Source organism: Temnothorax nylanderi, unplaced genomic scaffold, assembly GCF_030848795.1.
Source record: "Temnothorax nylanderi isolate EJ_2023f unplaced genomic scaffold, tnyl_v1.0 TNYL_tig0091_pilon, whole genome shotgun sequence".
Classification (NCBI taxonomy): domain Eukaryota; kingdom Metazoa; phylum Arthropoda; class Insecta; order Hymenoptera; family Formicidae; genus Temnothorax; species Temnothorax nylanderi.
In genome coordinates, this window is record NW_027249153.1 from 523,085 (window position 1) to 537,579 (window position 14,495).

The following is a 14,495-nucleotide window of genomic DNA, read 5'->3' on the forward strand; positions in this document are numbered from 1 at the left end:
ATTCCCTGTCTCTTCGTTCCCATTTCAATCTCCAATACCATTCATGCGTTTTGATGTAACCACCTCGGTGACGGTGACGACGCGACGTGGACGTGCGGTTGCTTGCGTGCGTGCGTGCGCGCGCGCACACACGCACGCACGCTCACGCATCGCGTACAAGCTCATAAACAAAACGAGCGCGTTTTATTGGAATGTCAAAGCAGAATATTGGTATTCTTCGCGAGGACTCCCCAAAATATGTACGTCCGCGAGTTGCATGCTAATGACCGATGCGGGAACTCGCCGCGCCGCGCCGTGGCGAGTATCGGGCCTCTCCTGCGCCTCTCCTCGCATCCGGTTGTCAGCGCGCGGAGTCGTTAGATCGCCGTCGCCATGGCGGCTTGATAGCCGCCTGGAAACTCACCTTTCCATTCTAACTTTAGTTCTTTCTCGACCCGAGAGCGACCGTCTCTTCTCTCCCCTTTTGTCCCGCATGGAAATCGCGAACGGCCGGGGAAATTGCTCCTCCAAACTGAGTCGACCTAAATATCGCGCCACGTCCTGCTATCCCCGGCTCGACCGTACAAATCGGACTCTGATTCGGTGTATTTTATTCGTTCTCAATAATCGCAACGTACATATAAATGAATCGGCAATGCTTGTCGATTTTGGCTATCATTTTTTACGGACGAAGTGTGGCGTCGCGTCGCGTCGTGCCGTGCGATCGAAGCCACCTCTGACGCAACTTACGTAACGAGCGAGGCATTCCTTTTGCAACTCTCGTTGACGCGCGTGGCTGATGACAGCATTACGATCTGACGTATCGTATATTGTATTAAAATCACCAAAATCCGAACCGATGTAATAAAAATATACGCGATACGAATCGATCGGCGCGATCGTTGGTCTAATAGACGTTAAGACGTAGCGTGTCCGACCGTTTCGTCCAGCGTGCATAAATCGCCGCGCGCAGTTTCCCCAGTCTCGGGGGAACTTTCCAAAGAAGCAATTTTATCATAAATATCGGCACCCTCGGCCAGACAAAACCTACCGTATTGCTGTGCATTACGGTCGTGCGATCAGTATAACAAATTCGCGTGACAGATATATACGTGATAAAGCTGAGAGAATCGAATTTATCAATTAACAGAAACACAAATTTACTTCCGTGGCGACAAATTTTTTTTGACACAACTATAAAATCGCCAGAATTAACGTAGCCGTCACGAAAAGCATAAGAGAAACCCAGTAAGATCGATATATTATGACGCGATAAGCATCGCGTGCAACGCGACGATAACGATCTTAGGTCACGGTCCTGCCGCCGTTTACGTTATGTCAATCCTGCGAAGCGACCACTCGCGATAACGATCTCTCGTGTTTCTCTCGCACAGGTGGTGAATCTCCAAAGACCTGTCTTTCGCCAGGTCCTTTCCTAGACGCGACTGTTTACAATCAACGGATCGTTAATCGCAAAATTGGAATTATTAAACGGTTACGCAAGTATATCGCTTCGTCGGGATTGGCCGTTACGACGACGGAGAAATCACGGGTGCGCGAAAACAAACTGCCTTCCAGGTTTGATTAAGATATTAGGGGGTCAACGGAGGAACGAGACCGCTCTCTCTCTCTTCGCCCCCCGACTCGAATCGGTATGTATTAGCGACGGCGATACTTAACGTAATTGTCGTAACCCGATCCCGTATGGTAATGAGCGTAGGCGAGAGAGAGCGGGTTAGGCGCCGAGCGAGAGAATGTTTAACCTGCACGCCGGGGACGGCGTATTGTTATTTTAATGGGCATTATTTGATTTTAAAGTTCAGTGAATGCCAGTGTGTTCTTGAAGGGGGATGTGATTGCCTCCGCCGATAGGGTCCCGGACCCTGTTATTTCCTTTCCCCGAACCCCATTTTCCGCCGCTGGTATACGGCTGCTCTGCCCTTGCCCGCTTGTCAATCTACGCCACGGTACGCCTGAAAGTCCAAAAATTGCCATGTTCTCTCGGACGTGCGCAAGAATGCAGGGCTATCGCGTGGAAGGAAATGCGCTTCGAAAGAACGATTCTTTCTCCCCGATCAAAATTCTTGCCCCGTCGCTGCGAGAGGACAAGCAAGAGCTCCTCTCTTCCTCCCAAAATTCGCTTCTCTCCGCTTATTCTTCATAATAAACCTTAACAAGTGTATTTTGACAGACCTTCCGATGCAAAGAAATATTTGGATATTTTCTTACGACTTGCAACGTGTTCTGCAAAGACTGGCAAAAGAATGACTAGACAGAACGCGGCTACTTCTTCCTCTAAATTAGCGACGGACTAGGAAAGGTCTGCGGGATCGTGGCCCCGTATACCGGTTGATTTGCTACAAAGGGGATGAAATAGACGGAAGCGAAGGGGGATCGAACCACTAAACTCGCGTCCAGTAAATAGAATCTAATCAACTCCAGTTGCGGCCGATCGGTCAGATTTCCAGTCAAAGTAGCCTTCACCGACCAGTCTTCGTGGAACATCTTTTTCAAAGACAACGCACACGAGATCATTCCCCGGATGGCGTTAGGAGCGTCACGTTGGTCGATGAAATACGCGTGTAACCGACGGTGACGGAACGTCGTGGCGTTAAAAAGGGAAAAAAAGGTAATATCTTGACAAGAATGTGCACGCAGCCTGCGTCGTGGAAGGAGCAACGCGCGGAGGACGAAGAGATTACTCCGGCCTGAACGAAGACGGCAAGGCATAATTAAGTAGCGCGACAGGGAGGGTGCCAGGACGGTGTAACTACGGGCGCTCTTTTTTTCCGGAGGCATTAGGGCGAGCGGTTTTTTCCTTTAATGTTAAAAAAGTTACGCTGATATGTGTGCGTGCGCTAACGGTAGGAGAAAGCAATTTGTTTTGCTAATCTTTCTCGACGACAGACGTAATTGAAACCCCGACGCAATTATGAATCGCGGGACAAGGGGACGATCCTTACGCGCGCCCGAAGCCCCGCTTCTTTTATTTTTAATACGATCGACGTGTAACGTAATTGATAAACGATCAGTCTAATTCTGTCCGTCAGTAATATCCCGTTAGTTATAGTTTGTAACTAGCGTTCGGTGATTAAAGCGTAAAATTTCTGTTTCTATTGGGAAATTATGAGCAATAAAGTATTGCAATTCATACTTGCTTGCGTCAATGATTAAATATCATTATTATCGATTGATAATGAATTACGTTTGAGAAATACATAAACAGCGAAGATCGTAAATTTTAAAGGAAGTAAATTTATAGAAAAGGACCAAGATTCATTAAGTGAAAACCGATGGCGAAATGAGCTTAGCCATTACGAGGCGCGACGGAAGCGTCGCGGGCGGGCGGACGGGGAAAGGCCGCCTCGAAATATTTCACAGGGACTTATCTCGCGGGAGTTCTCGCTATCGGCGAACTTTTTAACTCTATTTATTTCGCGCCGCGGTGCGAAGATTCATTCGGTTGTTATTATTTATTACCGCCCGTGCCGCGGCGGCAGCGGGAGGCGGGAGCGGCGCGCGAGGCCTTACCAACCAAGAGGGTGGCGAGCAATAATCGCCAACAATAAACGCGAATCGCACTTGATTATTATGATTGTCCGACTCCTTTCTGTAGCACCCTCAAATAACTTCGTTTCTCGTTAGTAGCCAGGCTCCCCTTATGCCGTGGCGAGCGGAGGGAGAATTTGGCACGAGAGGCGAAGACGCGGGAGTATAGGCGAAACCGGAGGGACGGGTCGTCGGGGAAAGACGGAAGGAGGATAGATAGGGACGCGGGGAGGGAGAGCGACGCGTTTCCGTTTGCGAGAGACGGTAAGATCGGGAGCTAGGGTGAATGACAGCGGTGCAATTTGAAAAATTACGGGAGCCGCATACGCTTACATGATGTACGTTAACCCTCGTATACCCCATGGATATCTCCCGTGTGCCCCGTGGGCAAATATCCCGTACGGGCAAGACCGCGCGCTTGCCCTTTTGATTCGCGACAGTGTTCAGTATATCTCCGTACCTATTTTCTTGTAAGCGCCTTTCATACGTTCGTTAAACGGAAAAGATTCTTTTCGCGCGAATAACAATCAAAAATTTCTTTCTTTGGATATTGTTTTTTTTTTTTAAATCATCTTATTTCTTTTCTTTAATGCAAGTTTGTATTAATCGCATATCATAGGAAGACTCATGGTACTTTGAGGTAATTTAACAAAATTACCGCTCTACTCTTAAATGACAATTCACAGTCGACGCCATTCTACTTCTCACTCGCTCGTTCGTTTTATACGTCACGATATTATCTCTCCCCGTCTACTGGTAATCAGTAACCGCTACTAACTGGCGCAACACGCGTAACCGTTTAGGAGGACACGTGCATCCTCGCGCGCAAGTCGGGCGCTCGATCCACGCTCTTCGAAGGCCCCGATCGTAATCTTTCTGTCTCAGGTACGCGTATTTGCTACGTGTTGGTCGGAAATTCTCGATTACACGGAGGCGGCGGCGGTGGCGGCGGCGGCGGGCCAGTTTATTACGAACACGTGGGAGGACTTGGCGCGCACGTAACACCGTAGGTAATACGTGTACACCCGAAGCGGAGGCAGTCGGCGGTAACACCATAAGATAGGGTCTCATTATTGTCGGTACAGTGTTCCTAAATTGCCGCCCCGAGCCGTGGTAGACGACCCGGGAGCGAAGCGCCGCGGCCGGGTCTCTCACGACTAACTAACGGTGGACCAATTAACTTTCAATTAGAGAATGGAGATAACTCTTATCGCGTCCGCGGGCCCGCGCGGGGGGAGCGGCGGCTTTTAATGGGGCCCTTCTTTACCCGACGGCCGACGTTTATGCGTCCGCGCTGATACATTGTCCCGGAAAGGGTTAGATATGGATCGTTATGTACGTAAAAGCGATATTATCCGATTGAAGGAACGGGCGATTAACCGGCGAGTTAATGCGGCTCCGGAGCCGTGTACCACCGTACTTCGTATGAGTTTGCGCGAATCATCCCCGCGAACGCGGTCGTTCCGATAACGCTCGGAGCCGCGCTTATCGTCTATATCCGCGCAATTATCGCCAGTTCGACAGAATGGATACACGGACACGCGGCGCGACGCCAGTTTCTCTATTTAACGCAGGCGTTCCACGGAAGACGTACATACGCCGTTCTTCTTCCACAGAGAGAAAGCGATTAATTAAAGGGATTAGCGCGTGACGTACCTTAGACGATCGCGATGAGCGTTACGTTCGTTCGGATAAATGCAACGTGTACGAGCCATCGAGGAGGCAACGGGCGCGGGACATCCATATGTATGATTATGAGAACGGAGTTATCACCGCGAGGCTCCCGGGTAGAGGAACACAGCCCGCAGCCAAGTTCATATTTGTGCATTACGCTCACGTGCAACGATACAATAAGGAATCCTTCGTATCGGGGATGCATGCTAAGTACATGCACGCAGCAAGCTCGTCGTATCTAGCAATGTCGATGCGTCGTCGTTCTCCCCCGTGCCTAGGCTTCGATCCGTCTCTCGTATCTGCCGGATCCTCGTCGCCTATCGAGTCTAGGAACGGCGAACGATCGCCTATCGTCTTTGTCGCGCAAGCGATTTCTAACTACGAATATCTTAAAAAGACGATTAAGACGATCCGAAGTTTCTAAACGCGATTCGTGATACGAATCGATTGTAAGGATCCCCGTATGCGCGTATTTTTTTTACGCGAAAAAAGTAGCACCAGCAACTAGAAAATTGAGGAGAAGTAGCTTCTCAACATATGTATTATGAGATTGCGGTAAGAAAGATGCATGAGTTGTATGAACTAAGGAAACATATGTAGCAGTTAACTATTTATAGTAAATATGGTAGTCTATATTTTCTTATTAAAATACCAGAAGTATTATTATTGCAAAGAATATTTTCTATTAACATTTAAGTTAGAATATTTCTACACTTACCATCGAGTCTTATCGATCATGTCTTCAAAATCTATTTAGAGCGATGCCAATTAATTTCTAGGCAAAATGAAATAACTTACACAGTTTAGACTGACGATTTTGATTCGCGTTGAAGTTACATATGCACAAGAAAACTATTTACGATCAACGTCCAATTACAATTCTCATCAAATTAATTTGTTCGCGTAATTAATTGTTTTTGTCATTAATATTTCGATGTTTCTTCGTGAGTCAATGCATTTCCAAGTTTTTTTTTAAATGCAGTTGATTGAATTGTCCCAAATTTCTTTCGTTGCAAACATCAGACAATAAAGGGATTATGAGAAGAATGGAAGACGTGAGTTTAATCAATGATTCCTTCTTTGCATTTTTATTGAAAGATATAATTATTAAAAATAATCCTGTGTATTGCGAAATATTATGAAGTCGCGTACGCGCATATGATGAATTTGTAGACATTGCGGACATCCGCAATGAGATGTGAAAGTCCCGGCTTCCATATGCACGAGACGAATATTGAAAGGCCTGCTCGACACCTCACGACGCCGACATCATGGCGAATAATGCTCGCCGCAAACGTTGTCTCTTGGTGTATGCAAATTTTTCAGGTTTTATACTCGATAACTCATCCAGATGGTAATTTAACGACTAGAATTCACCGAATGACATACAGTTTCGCTATATTAATAATCTAACAATAATGATCTAACTGATCTAGCAATAAGTATAGTGCGATATTAATGATAATCTTCAATAGGAAAAACACAGAAATAAAAATTGCGCAAAAAAAGGAGAATCTTGCTAGAACGGTACGCGGCATTCTCGATGAAGAGGAACGAGGTTGCATCGTATCGCGTCGCATCGCGTAACGCGGAAGAGAGAGAGAAAGAGAAAGAGAGAGAGAGAGAAAGAGAGATGGAAAAAAGAGAGGGGAGAAAGAAGGGGAGAGAAAGAGATAGAGCAATGTCAGCTCGAAGAGTGGAACATCACGGCGAGAGCAGGCGCCGATGCCGAAGTCGAAGACGAAGACGAAGACGAAGACGAAGACGAAGACGAAGACGACGACGAGGACGAGGACGACGTCGACGAAATAAGGCAGGGTGAGTGGGCGGACGCGCGTCGCGCCGGAAAGCAGCATCGTTCGTCGAGCAGGGCGTTTCGTGGGCGGGATAACTCCGCCCGTTATTCGGCGCGCGCTCCCGTTATTCACGTACTCTCCCGACTCCTTCGTCCTCCGCGCTCTCTCGGTGCTCTCGGCCCGCGACTTCTCGCTCGTCGTGGACGGTACAGTCCCGTCTAGCCGCTCGCACGGTCACAAACCCGAACACAACGGCGGTACACGGGCCGTTCCGCGTAGCTCCTCCGCGCCGCACGTCCACCCTTCACCCGCGCGATCCCCGGGATTCGATCGGGGGTGCGACCGGTTGTCGACCGTCGATGTCGGCGTTCGGGGAACGCACCGCGACTACGTGAATGATCGCTTTCCGGACGGTACCGAGTAGTGCCAGTTCGCGTGACAGTTTGTGTACCGTGAACAGCACGGGGGTGGTGAACAGTGGCGGTCGCGAGAGACCGTCGGACGTATCGTCAAAATAAGTGAAGATAAGTGAGAGCTAAGCGACACTGAAGAAATGTTGCCGTATCAGGTGGCCATGGATTACGGGGGCTTTCAGCGGCAAAGCCCGGTCGGGGTCGGGGTCGGTGTCGGTGTCGGCGGACCCCATCAGGGGGCCGCTGGGGCGATCAACATCAACCCCGCGTTCACGCACTCCTGGTTCGTACCGGCGGACCTCTGTGTCCCGTACAAACAGAGTCAGGGTCCTCTCCTCGAGCCAGGGCATGTTGTTTCTCTTATACTTATTTCTCTAATTACGTATTATACTTAATAATTATCGTAAACGCCATTAATCTTGGACGGCGATCGACCCGCGATCCTCACGATCCGACACGAGCCTCCTCACGTATTGGATCTGGCAATACTGGCCGCTCGATAGACCGTCTATCGACCGACTACTTCGATCGATTCAATTCGTCGATAATTGCTATAAAATTCATATTTATTTTCACAATCGCGAAGCAATGCCTGTTGACCAAATAGCAGCGTAACTCGCAATACCTTACTCGGTGGACATGTTTAACTTTACAGTCATCCTTGAAAAGACTCGAGCGATCTAGAAACACGCCCCGCCGCTTAATCCCGATGTATCATGTATTATTTATGTCACTTGACGCGTAACCACGTCCCGCGTGTTCGACAAATTACGCAGGTACATCTGACGAGGAGCGGTTGACACTGAGAATTTCCGCGGCCCTTCGGAAATCGGATGAAAGGGCCGCCCCGTAGTACAGGGTACGGTCCCAAGAGAGCTCTGTCACAGTGAGTGGATAATGGGAATGGTGATGGGTGGCGGTAGGTATAAGGCGCAAGGGTGGTAAACCAATGGGGCAGACGAGTACGTCACGCCGCGGCCGTAAACCCGATGTGATGTCGGAGGAACGCTGATGCTGACGGGGCAACCGGGGGAGCCGTCAATGTTACCTTTCGCCCTTATCTTCCTTCCAATATATACCTCTATTTTGATTTTCCGACGTCGCCGGTAACGAGCCGATCGCGCTAGCGCAATTCGACCAGTCTTAATCGTTACTACCGTCGACCATCCCATGGGGGCTGAAGAAAAAAAATCGGCGTAATTTATTTTCTACATTCAGCAGGACGATTCGTTATTCCGCGACTCTTAGAGCTATTCTACAATACGTCGCAAACGTCGCAAACGTGGCGACTGTTAGTTGAAAAGTGTTATTTCCGGTTGCGCTTGTCAGTTGCGGTTGTCAAAAGTGAGTTGGTGAACTTTTAACTTTTTTGGCGACAGCAACTGTCAATCGCCAATCAGAAATAACACTTTTCAACTAGCAGTTGCCATCGTTCGCGACGTATTTGTAGAATGACCCTTATCGCGGTAGATTAACCGACAAAATTAGCGAAATTCACGAAATTTAATAATTTTATTTGACGGAAAAGCCTGTGCAATTCTCGTAAAAGTTGTACGAACGACTCGCTTCGTTTTAATCGACGATCTAGTTCGATCGACTAATATGAATCTATTCTAGAGATTATAATATAGTGAAGCTAGAGGCGGTCACGAAACAATTCGACTTCTTGAGATCAGTGACCGCGTCATTATATCTGACTTTGGCGACCGTGTCGCGCCACAAATGCGTCCTGCCGCGCGGCCACGGGCTCACGTTCCCGGAAGTTAAGACACCGGCGCATCCGGATGCGAGCCACGGACGTGAGGCCTTTCGAAACCCCTTGCTTTCTCTACTAGCCGACCGAACGTCGGCTACTTAACTTTTCAGTGGGTGTCCAAGTCTCGGCCAATCCGGTCCCACCGTAGAGTCGCATTATTTTCAAATTTCAGCTAATCAGTATTTTTCATGTGCAGCCTCTTTATAATTTTATTTTTTTACAAGTTTTCTAAAATTTTTTTAAAGCGATTTATAACGATGTTTTCAGGAATGCTTGAATTTTTGAAAAAATATGAAATAATATTACTGCCGAGACATTTTGTTCATATATACATATATAATTTTTATTTTCTTCTTTCATCGCAACTTTTCACTTCTCTAAAGCGATGTTGAAGATTATTATATTCTTTCCGTGATGGCGATCTCAATCGTAACGGTCAGCTTCACTCGAACGTTAAGAAAAGCTGTATCCGCGACGGAAAGACAAAGGGCACGACAAGGCGCTTCGCGTCGTAAACTACGTTTGATACCGGGGGAGAGTTTGGGGTCGCGTTCAAAATGTAAAGGAAAGAAGAAACAGCTCTTACAAGTGCATTTACCGAAAGTTCTCAGGCTCGACCTCCGCTCCTCCGCATCGGGAAGCTCATCACGTAGACTTTAAGCCCTCCCTTATCTGCGCGTCATCAGGAGCCAACTTCCCTCCGACTCTCTATCTACCCGCTCTCTCTCTCTCTCTCTCTCTCTCTCTCTCTCTCTCTCTCTCTCTCGCCCTCTCGCTGTCGCGCACACATCGCCTCTTTCTCTTTCTCTACTCTTCCCATTTTTTCTTCTCTCTCTCTTTTTTCCGTTTTATTGTAGGTGTGTAGCGCATGCATGCATGCGTACGGCGTGATTTACGTCCGCGGATGCAGCGGGATGCTTTAGTGCTCCCGGCGTTATTCTTTCTCCGCTTTGTTTTTTTCCTTGTTTTATCCTTGCTTTCATTCAGATTCCGCTCCGTTCCGTGGAAAGCGTTTTCTTGCTCGTGTCGTTATCGACCGTGTCACGATGAGTATTAGAATACAGAGCGTATACCGGTAGCTTTGACTCACAGAGATAGGTCGCTTTCGTCGCCGAGAAAGAATATCATTATCGATATAGACATGGACGTAAAAATTCTCGGACAATTAGGAAAATTGTTTCTGATCGCAGCTTTCCCTTTCCACGTCGGATTCGACGGCAAGAGGCGTCCCCCGAGCTCATCCTATACGCGTAATTGCGTAACGCCGCGAATTTACACGCGTCGCATTATCCCCTTCGCGCTCGCTTATAAAACCCGACATGATTCGAGCGTTGCATCATGAATGAAATCGCGGACCGTACTTTGGTCCACTAGAAGCGAGGGATGTACCGTGAATTATTCATGACATCGAATAAGAACGTAAACGACAAAAGACAAGCGCTCGCGAGGCTTTTTTTATAGCGACTTTGCGAAAGGGTTTGCCAACAACGCCGACGCGCGACGTCTTGTCGTCTCTCCGGCGACTAACTGCGTCGGACGAATTGGAGAATTCACGGATTAGCGCGTCGTTCGGAAAACTTACCGTAGAAAAATCCTCGTCCAAATCGCGCGCGCGCGCGCATCGCAGAAACCGAAGCGATTTACGATTCCCCACGCGAATCTAATCGCGGCGCGGAGCGGTGCCGTAAAACTTATTCTTCGCTCCTCGTTATCGGACGGTCGGCGGAAATGACATTTTTCGCCGTAACGCTACAAAAGCCCGGGCATTCGATAGCCGTCCGGTTTTCCCACCCCCCGCGCGGGTTCCAGGGACCGCGAAAGAAAATTATGTCGAAACTGGAGCCGTAACATTAGGAGCATTGTATTGTTGCGCGAGGCTACGACTCTCCGGGGAGTAGGTTGGAAGGTCCGTTCGTCCTTTTCCGACTCACGTTCCTCCTCGGCGAGAAACGCGTGCGCCGCACACAGACGCACGTATACCCACGGACGGTGGAAATACAGATGGAACCGGGACATACCCTCAGGTGGTGCTTCGGACCGGCAAATGAATCGTTTAATTGAATTAGTCGATGAGTCCGTGCTACGACGCGCATTATAATTTCTACAGTTGCCGATACCGTTCCCGCTTCCTGCCTCGTCGCCGAGAGAGGAGTCATATCGAGGAGTCATACCGGGGACAATCGTCATCGGGGGTTGCGAAGGGGTTGCGAAGATTCCCGTTACGATTACATACCGCACAATTTTCTTTCAGCTCGTTCGGGCAACGTAATAATCCTCGTAAAACAGACACATTCGATCACTAAAAATATGTATTTTCCAAAGAAAGAGAGAAAATATTCTATCATAAGATCGTGAAATAATCGTGACTGAGAAAAATCCAAAAAAATCATGCAAACAGTACAAACTTTGAAAGCTATCGTTAGTTACGAAACGATGGATAAATATCGTAATAAACTCGCGACTCTCGCATTTTTTAACGCAACTTTCTCTGGAGAAATCGTTGTTCCTTGGAATGCCAGAAATATAATCTCTACTGACATTTGAAAAAATTGTATTTAAACCAGACTAACATATATTGCCACATTTCCTTTAGACATGAAAGACGTTTTCCGGGTGATAAAAATCTCGCGCGCGATTGTGAGCCGAAAATCTCAATAGGCTTTTCCATCATAGATTCCGATGTAGAGAAACGACGTTGTTCGCTCGGTAATTCTTCCGATTATTACCACGAAACTGTCATTTTTCGTACCTACGGCGCGCGGTGACGATTCGACGATCTGAGCCGCGCTCGAAGCTGAGAAACGAGGAAACAGAGGGGTGGCGAGCATCCGAGGGCGAGAGCTCGTCATAGCTCGCTGCTGAATTATTGATAGGCAGCACTTAGAGAGGCGAGAGAATGTCGAGCACGGTGGCGGAAGGCGCCTCTCCACGGTGGTAGCCTCTTCTCGAGAATCGCCAAGGATATACCGGCGTGCGATGGTTGCGCGAGGGACCGCTATCTCCGGCCCCACGGGACTCTCGGGTCTCGCGAGCCCTTGCCCTACCGCCCTCGCCGCCCAATTCCGACCAATTTGACCGAAAGTTGGACGTAATTTTATTTTCACACGTCTGCAGACGCGTTTCGCCGCGCCCGCCGCGGCAACCCGGCCGTACGAGGGCGGCTACTGTTCGGTGCGCTTAGGCTTCGGCTTCTCTCCGGCTAAGTTCCGTTCCTCTTGGGGAATGGACTCGACACGGTCAAAGGAAACGAAGGAAGCTGCGTCCCTCTCTTCCCCCTCGTATTCTTTATCCTCGCCAATCGTCGGCGGAACCGTCGGCGGAACCGTCGGCTTTTAATCGTCTCAATTTGGTCCGCGTTCACGTAACGGGGAACGACGTTTGCGCTACAAGTAAACGTGACGTGTGGAGAAACACGAGAAATCCGCATCACGTTTGATTATTTTAACATTAAAAGAAACGCGTTATTATATCCGTTTGAGTAGCCGACAAGAATCGCGATATCAAGGGCCGGCGGGAAAAGTTTAGCGCCACGCTCTACTGCAAAATACTCTATCATTTGGCGAACAGCCGCGGAAGGGAGGAATCTGTCATTATCCCTTTGGGACGAAAACGAAAGCCTGGCCGTGAACGAAACTTCACCGGGGGGGTAGAAAGGATCGAGTGTCGCGGAATGCCTGTAAAATGCCAAAACAAGATTCTGGCCCAGTGATGGCCTATATATATATATCGGAGAGATGTTCTCTTTTTCTCTCCCCCTTTCTTTCGTTTTTACGACTTCCGATCCCCGCTCGGGTGGCAGCGAGAATGGTCATAATGGGTTACCATCGTGTTGGCGCATTTCTCGTGCGAGGGAGAAACAAAACTCACGGGGGTGGATGGGGAAAGCACCGTCGTTTTACAGTCGTTAAGCGCAATAGCGAACGAATAAAAATCCCATCGCGTTTCGTATCATTTCGACTTCGAACCGGTCCCCGAACCTGCTTCCGAACGACGGGAGTTAGTTAATGGGCGAAACTCTTAACTATCCAATGCCTTCCTGGGGACAAATCTCACGGAGTTACGCGGGGGTTTCGCCGATTTACGCGTACTCTTCGATACATCGGGGTGAGGAATTCCCGAAGAAGAGGAGTTAGTCGCGCCTTACCGTCCCAGATGGAAAACAGCTGACGGCTAACGCATTAAAAATTGGCATTTGATGGCGCGCAACGTTCCTTGAATCTTGAATCCCAACGATTCGTGTCCCGTCCAGAACGAGTCCGTTGGGCAAGCATTCGTCGCGATTTAACAAAATCTTCGCGTACGCTCGCGACATCCTGGAAAGTAGCGCTCGACGTGGGTCCACCCGCGCCGGTTCTCCGATTCGCCGTCGTCGTCGAAGGTTAACGACCAAGCGGTACCAAGAAACGGCACGTAAATTACGCGCGACGCCGTCGCCGGTCCGCCATTTCCAATTGGCCGGCGTTTACAGTTTAAATGTAAAACCGTGCATCCGAGGGGCCGTCCGTTGGGCGTGGTTACGTTACGCCGATGTTCACTACGCGGATACGTTCCGCCGGCTTGTCAGTAAACATGGGCTTCATAGCGCTTGAATAATGTATGCCGCTTAAGCGGTGGCCGCACCGCGACACAGCACATCGCCACGCCTCTCCGCCTTTATACCTATTTGCGCGGCCGCATAATTTCAGCTTCTGCCGCGTGTATTTGCGCGAAATAACAACGCCCGCCTCTGTCGTATGTCGCAAATGCCATCAGAAGATGCGTAGCGACGAACGACGGGCGTCCGATAAAAGGAACGAGACCGGAAGTACGGAACGAATCCGCGAGCTGATCGCCGTCTTTCTCTATATGGCTAAAACTTATCAACGAAATCCGTAGGCTTTCACGATCGTCTCGCTAGAACGATCCATCGAACTGCTGGTCTTTTAACCAGTTTGAGAAAATCGAGTCTGCCCCTACGCAAACGACAGTAAGGGTATATACACTTCCGCGCTCGCAATTCCAGTTGGTTAACCCTTAACTGCGGACGCTAGTGCACGTGTGAACTCCTATTTTTAGATGTGAAAAAAGGGAAATAAAGACCATCACTCTCCGTATACGCACTTGCTACATTTCCTTGTATATTTTTCAGCATCATGTAAGTGATGTAAGGTAAATGTACTAATGCCTGGACAGTCAGTGGACACATATCTATGTCTGGACACCTTTATCATTTTAGTCCTTAAATAAGTACAACGCGAATTAAAATCAAACATAAACATATTTTTCTTGTATTTTTAAACTTTCGTTATAGTATCCAAACGTTAATTCGCGTTATACTTACTTAAGGAC

At 48.6% G+C, this 14,495-nt stretch overlaps 1 protein-coding gene across 3 annotated transcripts in view; it reads left to right on the forward strand.

Annotated features, from left to right (window-relative positions):
* Positions 1-14,495, forward strand: part of LOC139775042 (protein trachealess-like) — a 79,674-nt gene that overhangs the window by 51,538 nt on the left and 13,641 nt on the right. The window contains exon 1 of one of the 3 annotated variants that reach the window (XM_071710709.1): positions 7,189-7,757. The exons of 1 other annotated variant lie outside the window; for it this stretch is intronic. In XM_071710709.1, the coding sequence (XP_071566810.1) occupies positions 7,552-7,757 (206 nt within the window). In that variant the 5' untranslated portion in view covers positions 7,189-7,551. Of the gene's footprint in view, positions 1-7,188; positions 7,758-14,495 lie in introns of those variants that run through there. One more of the 3 variants, XM_071710710.1, reaches the window with a different exon arrangement.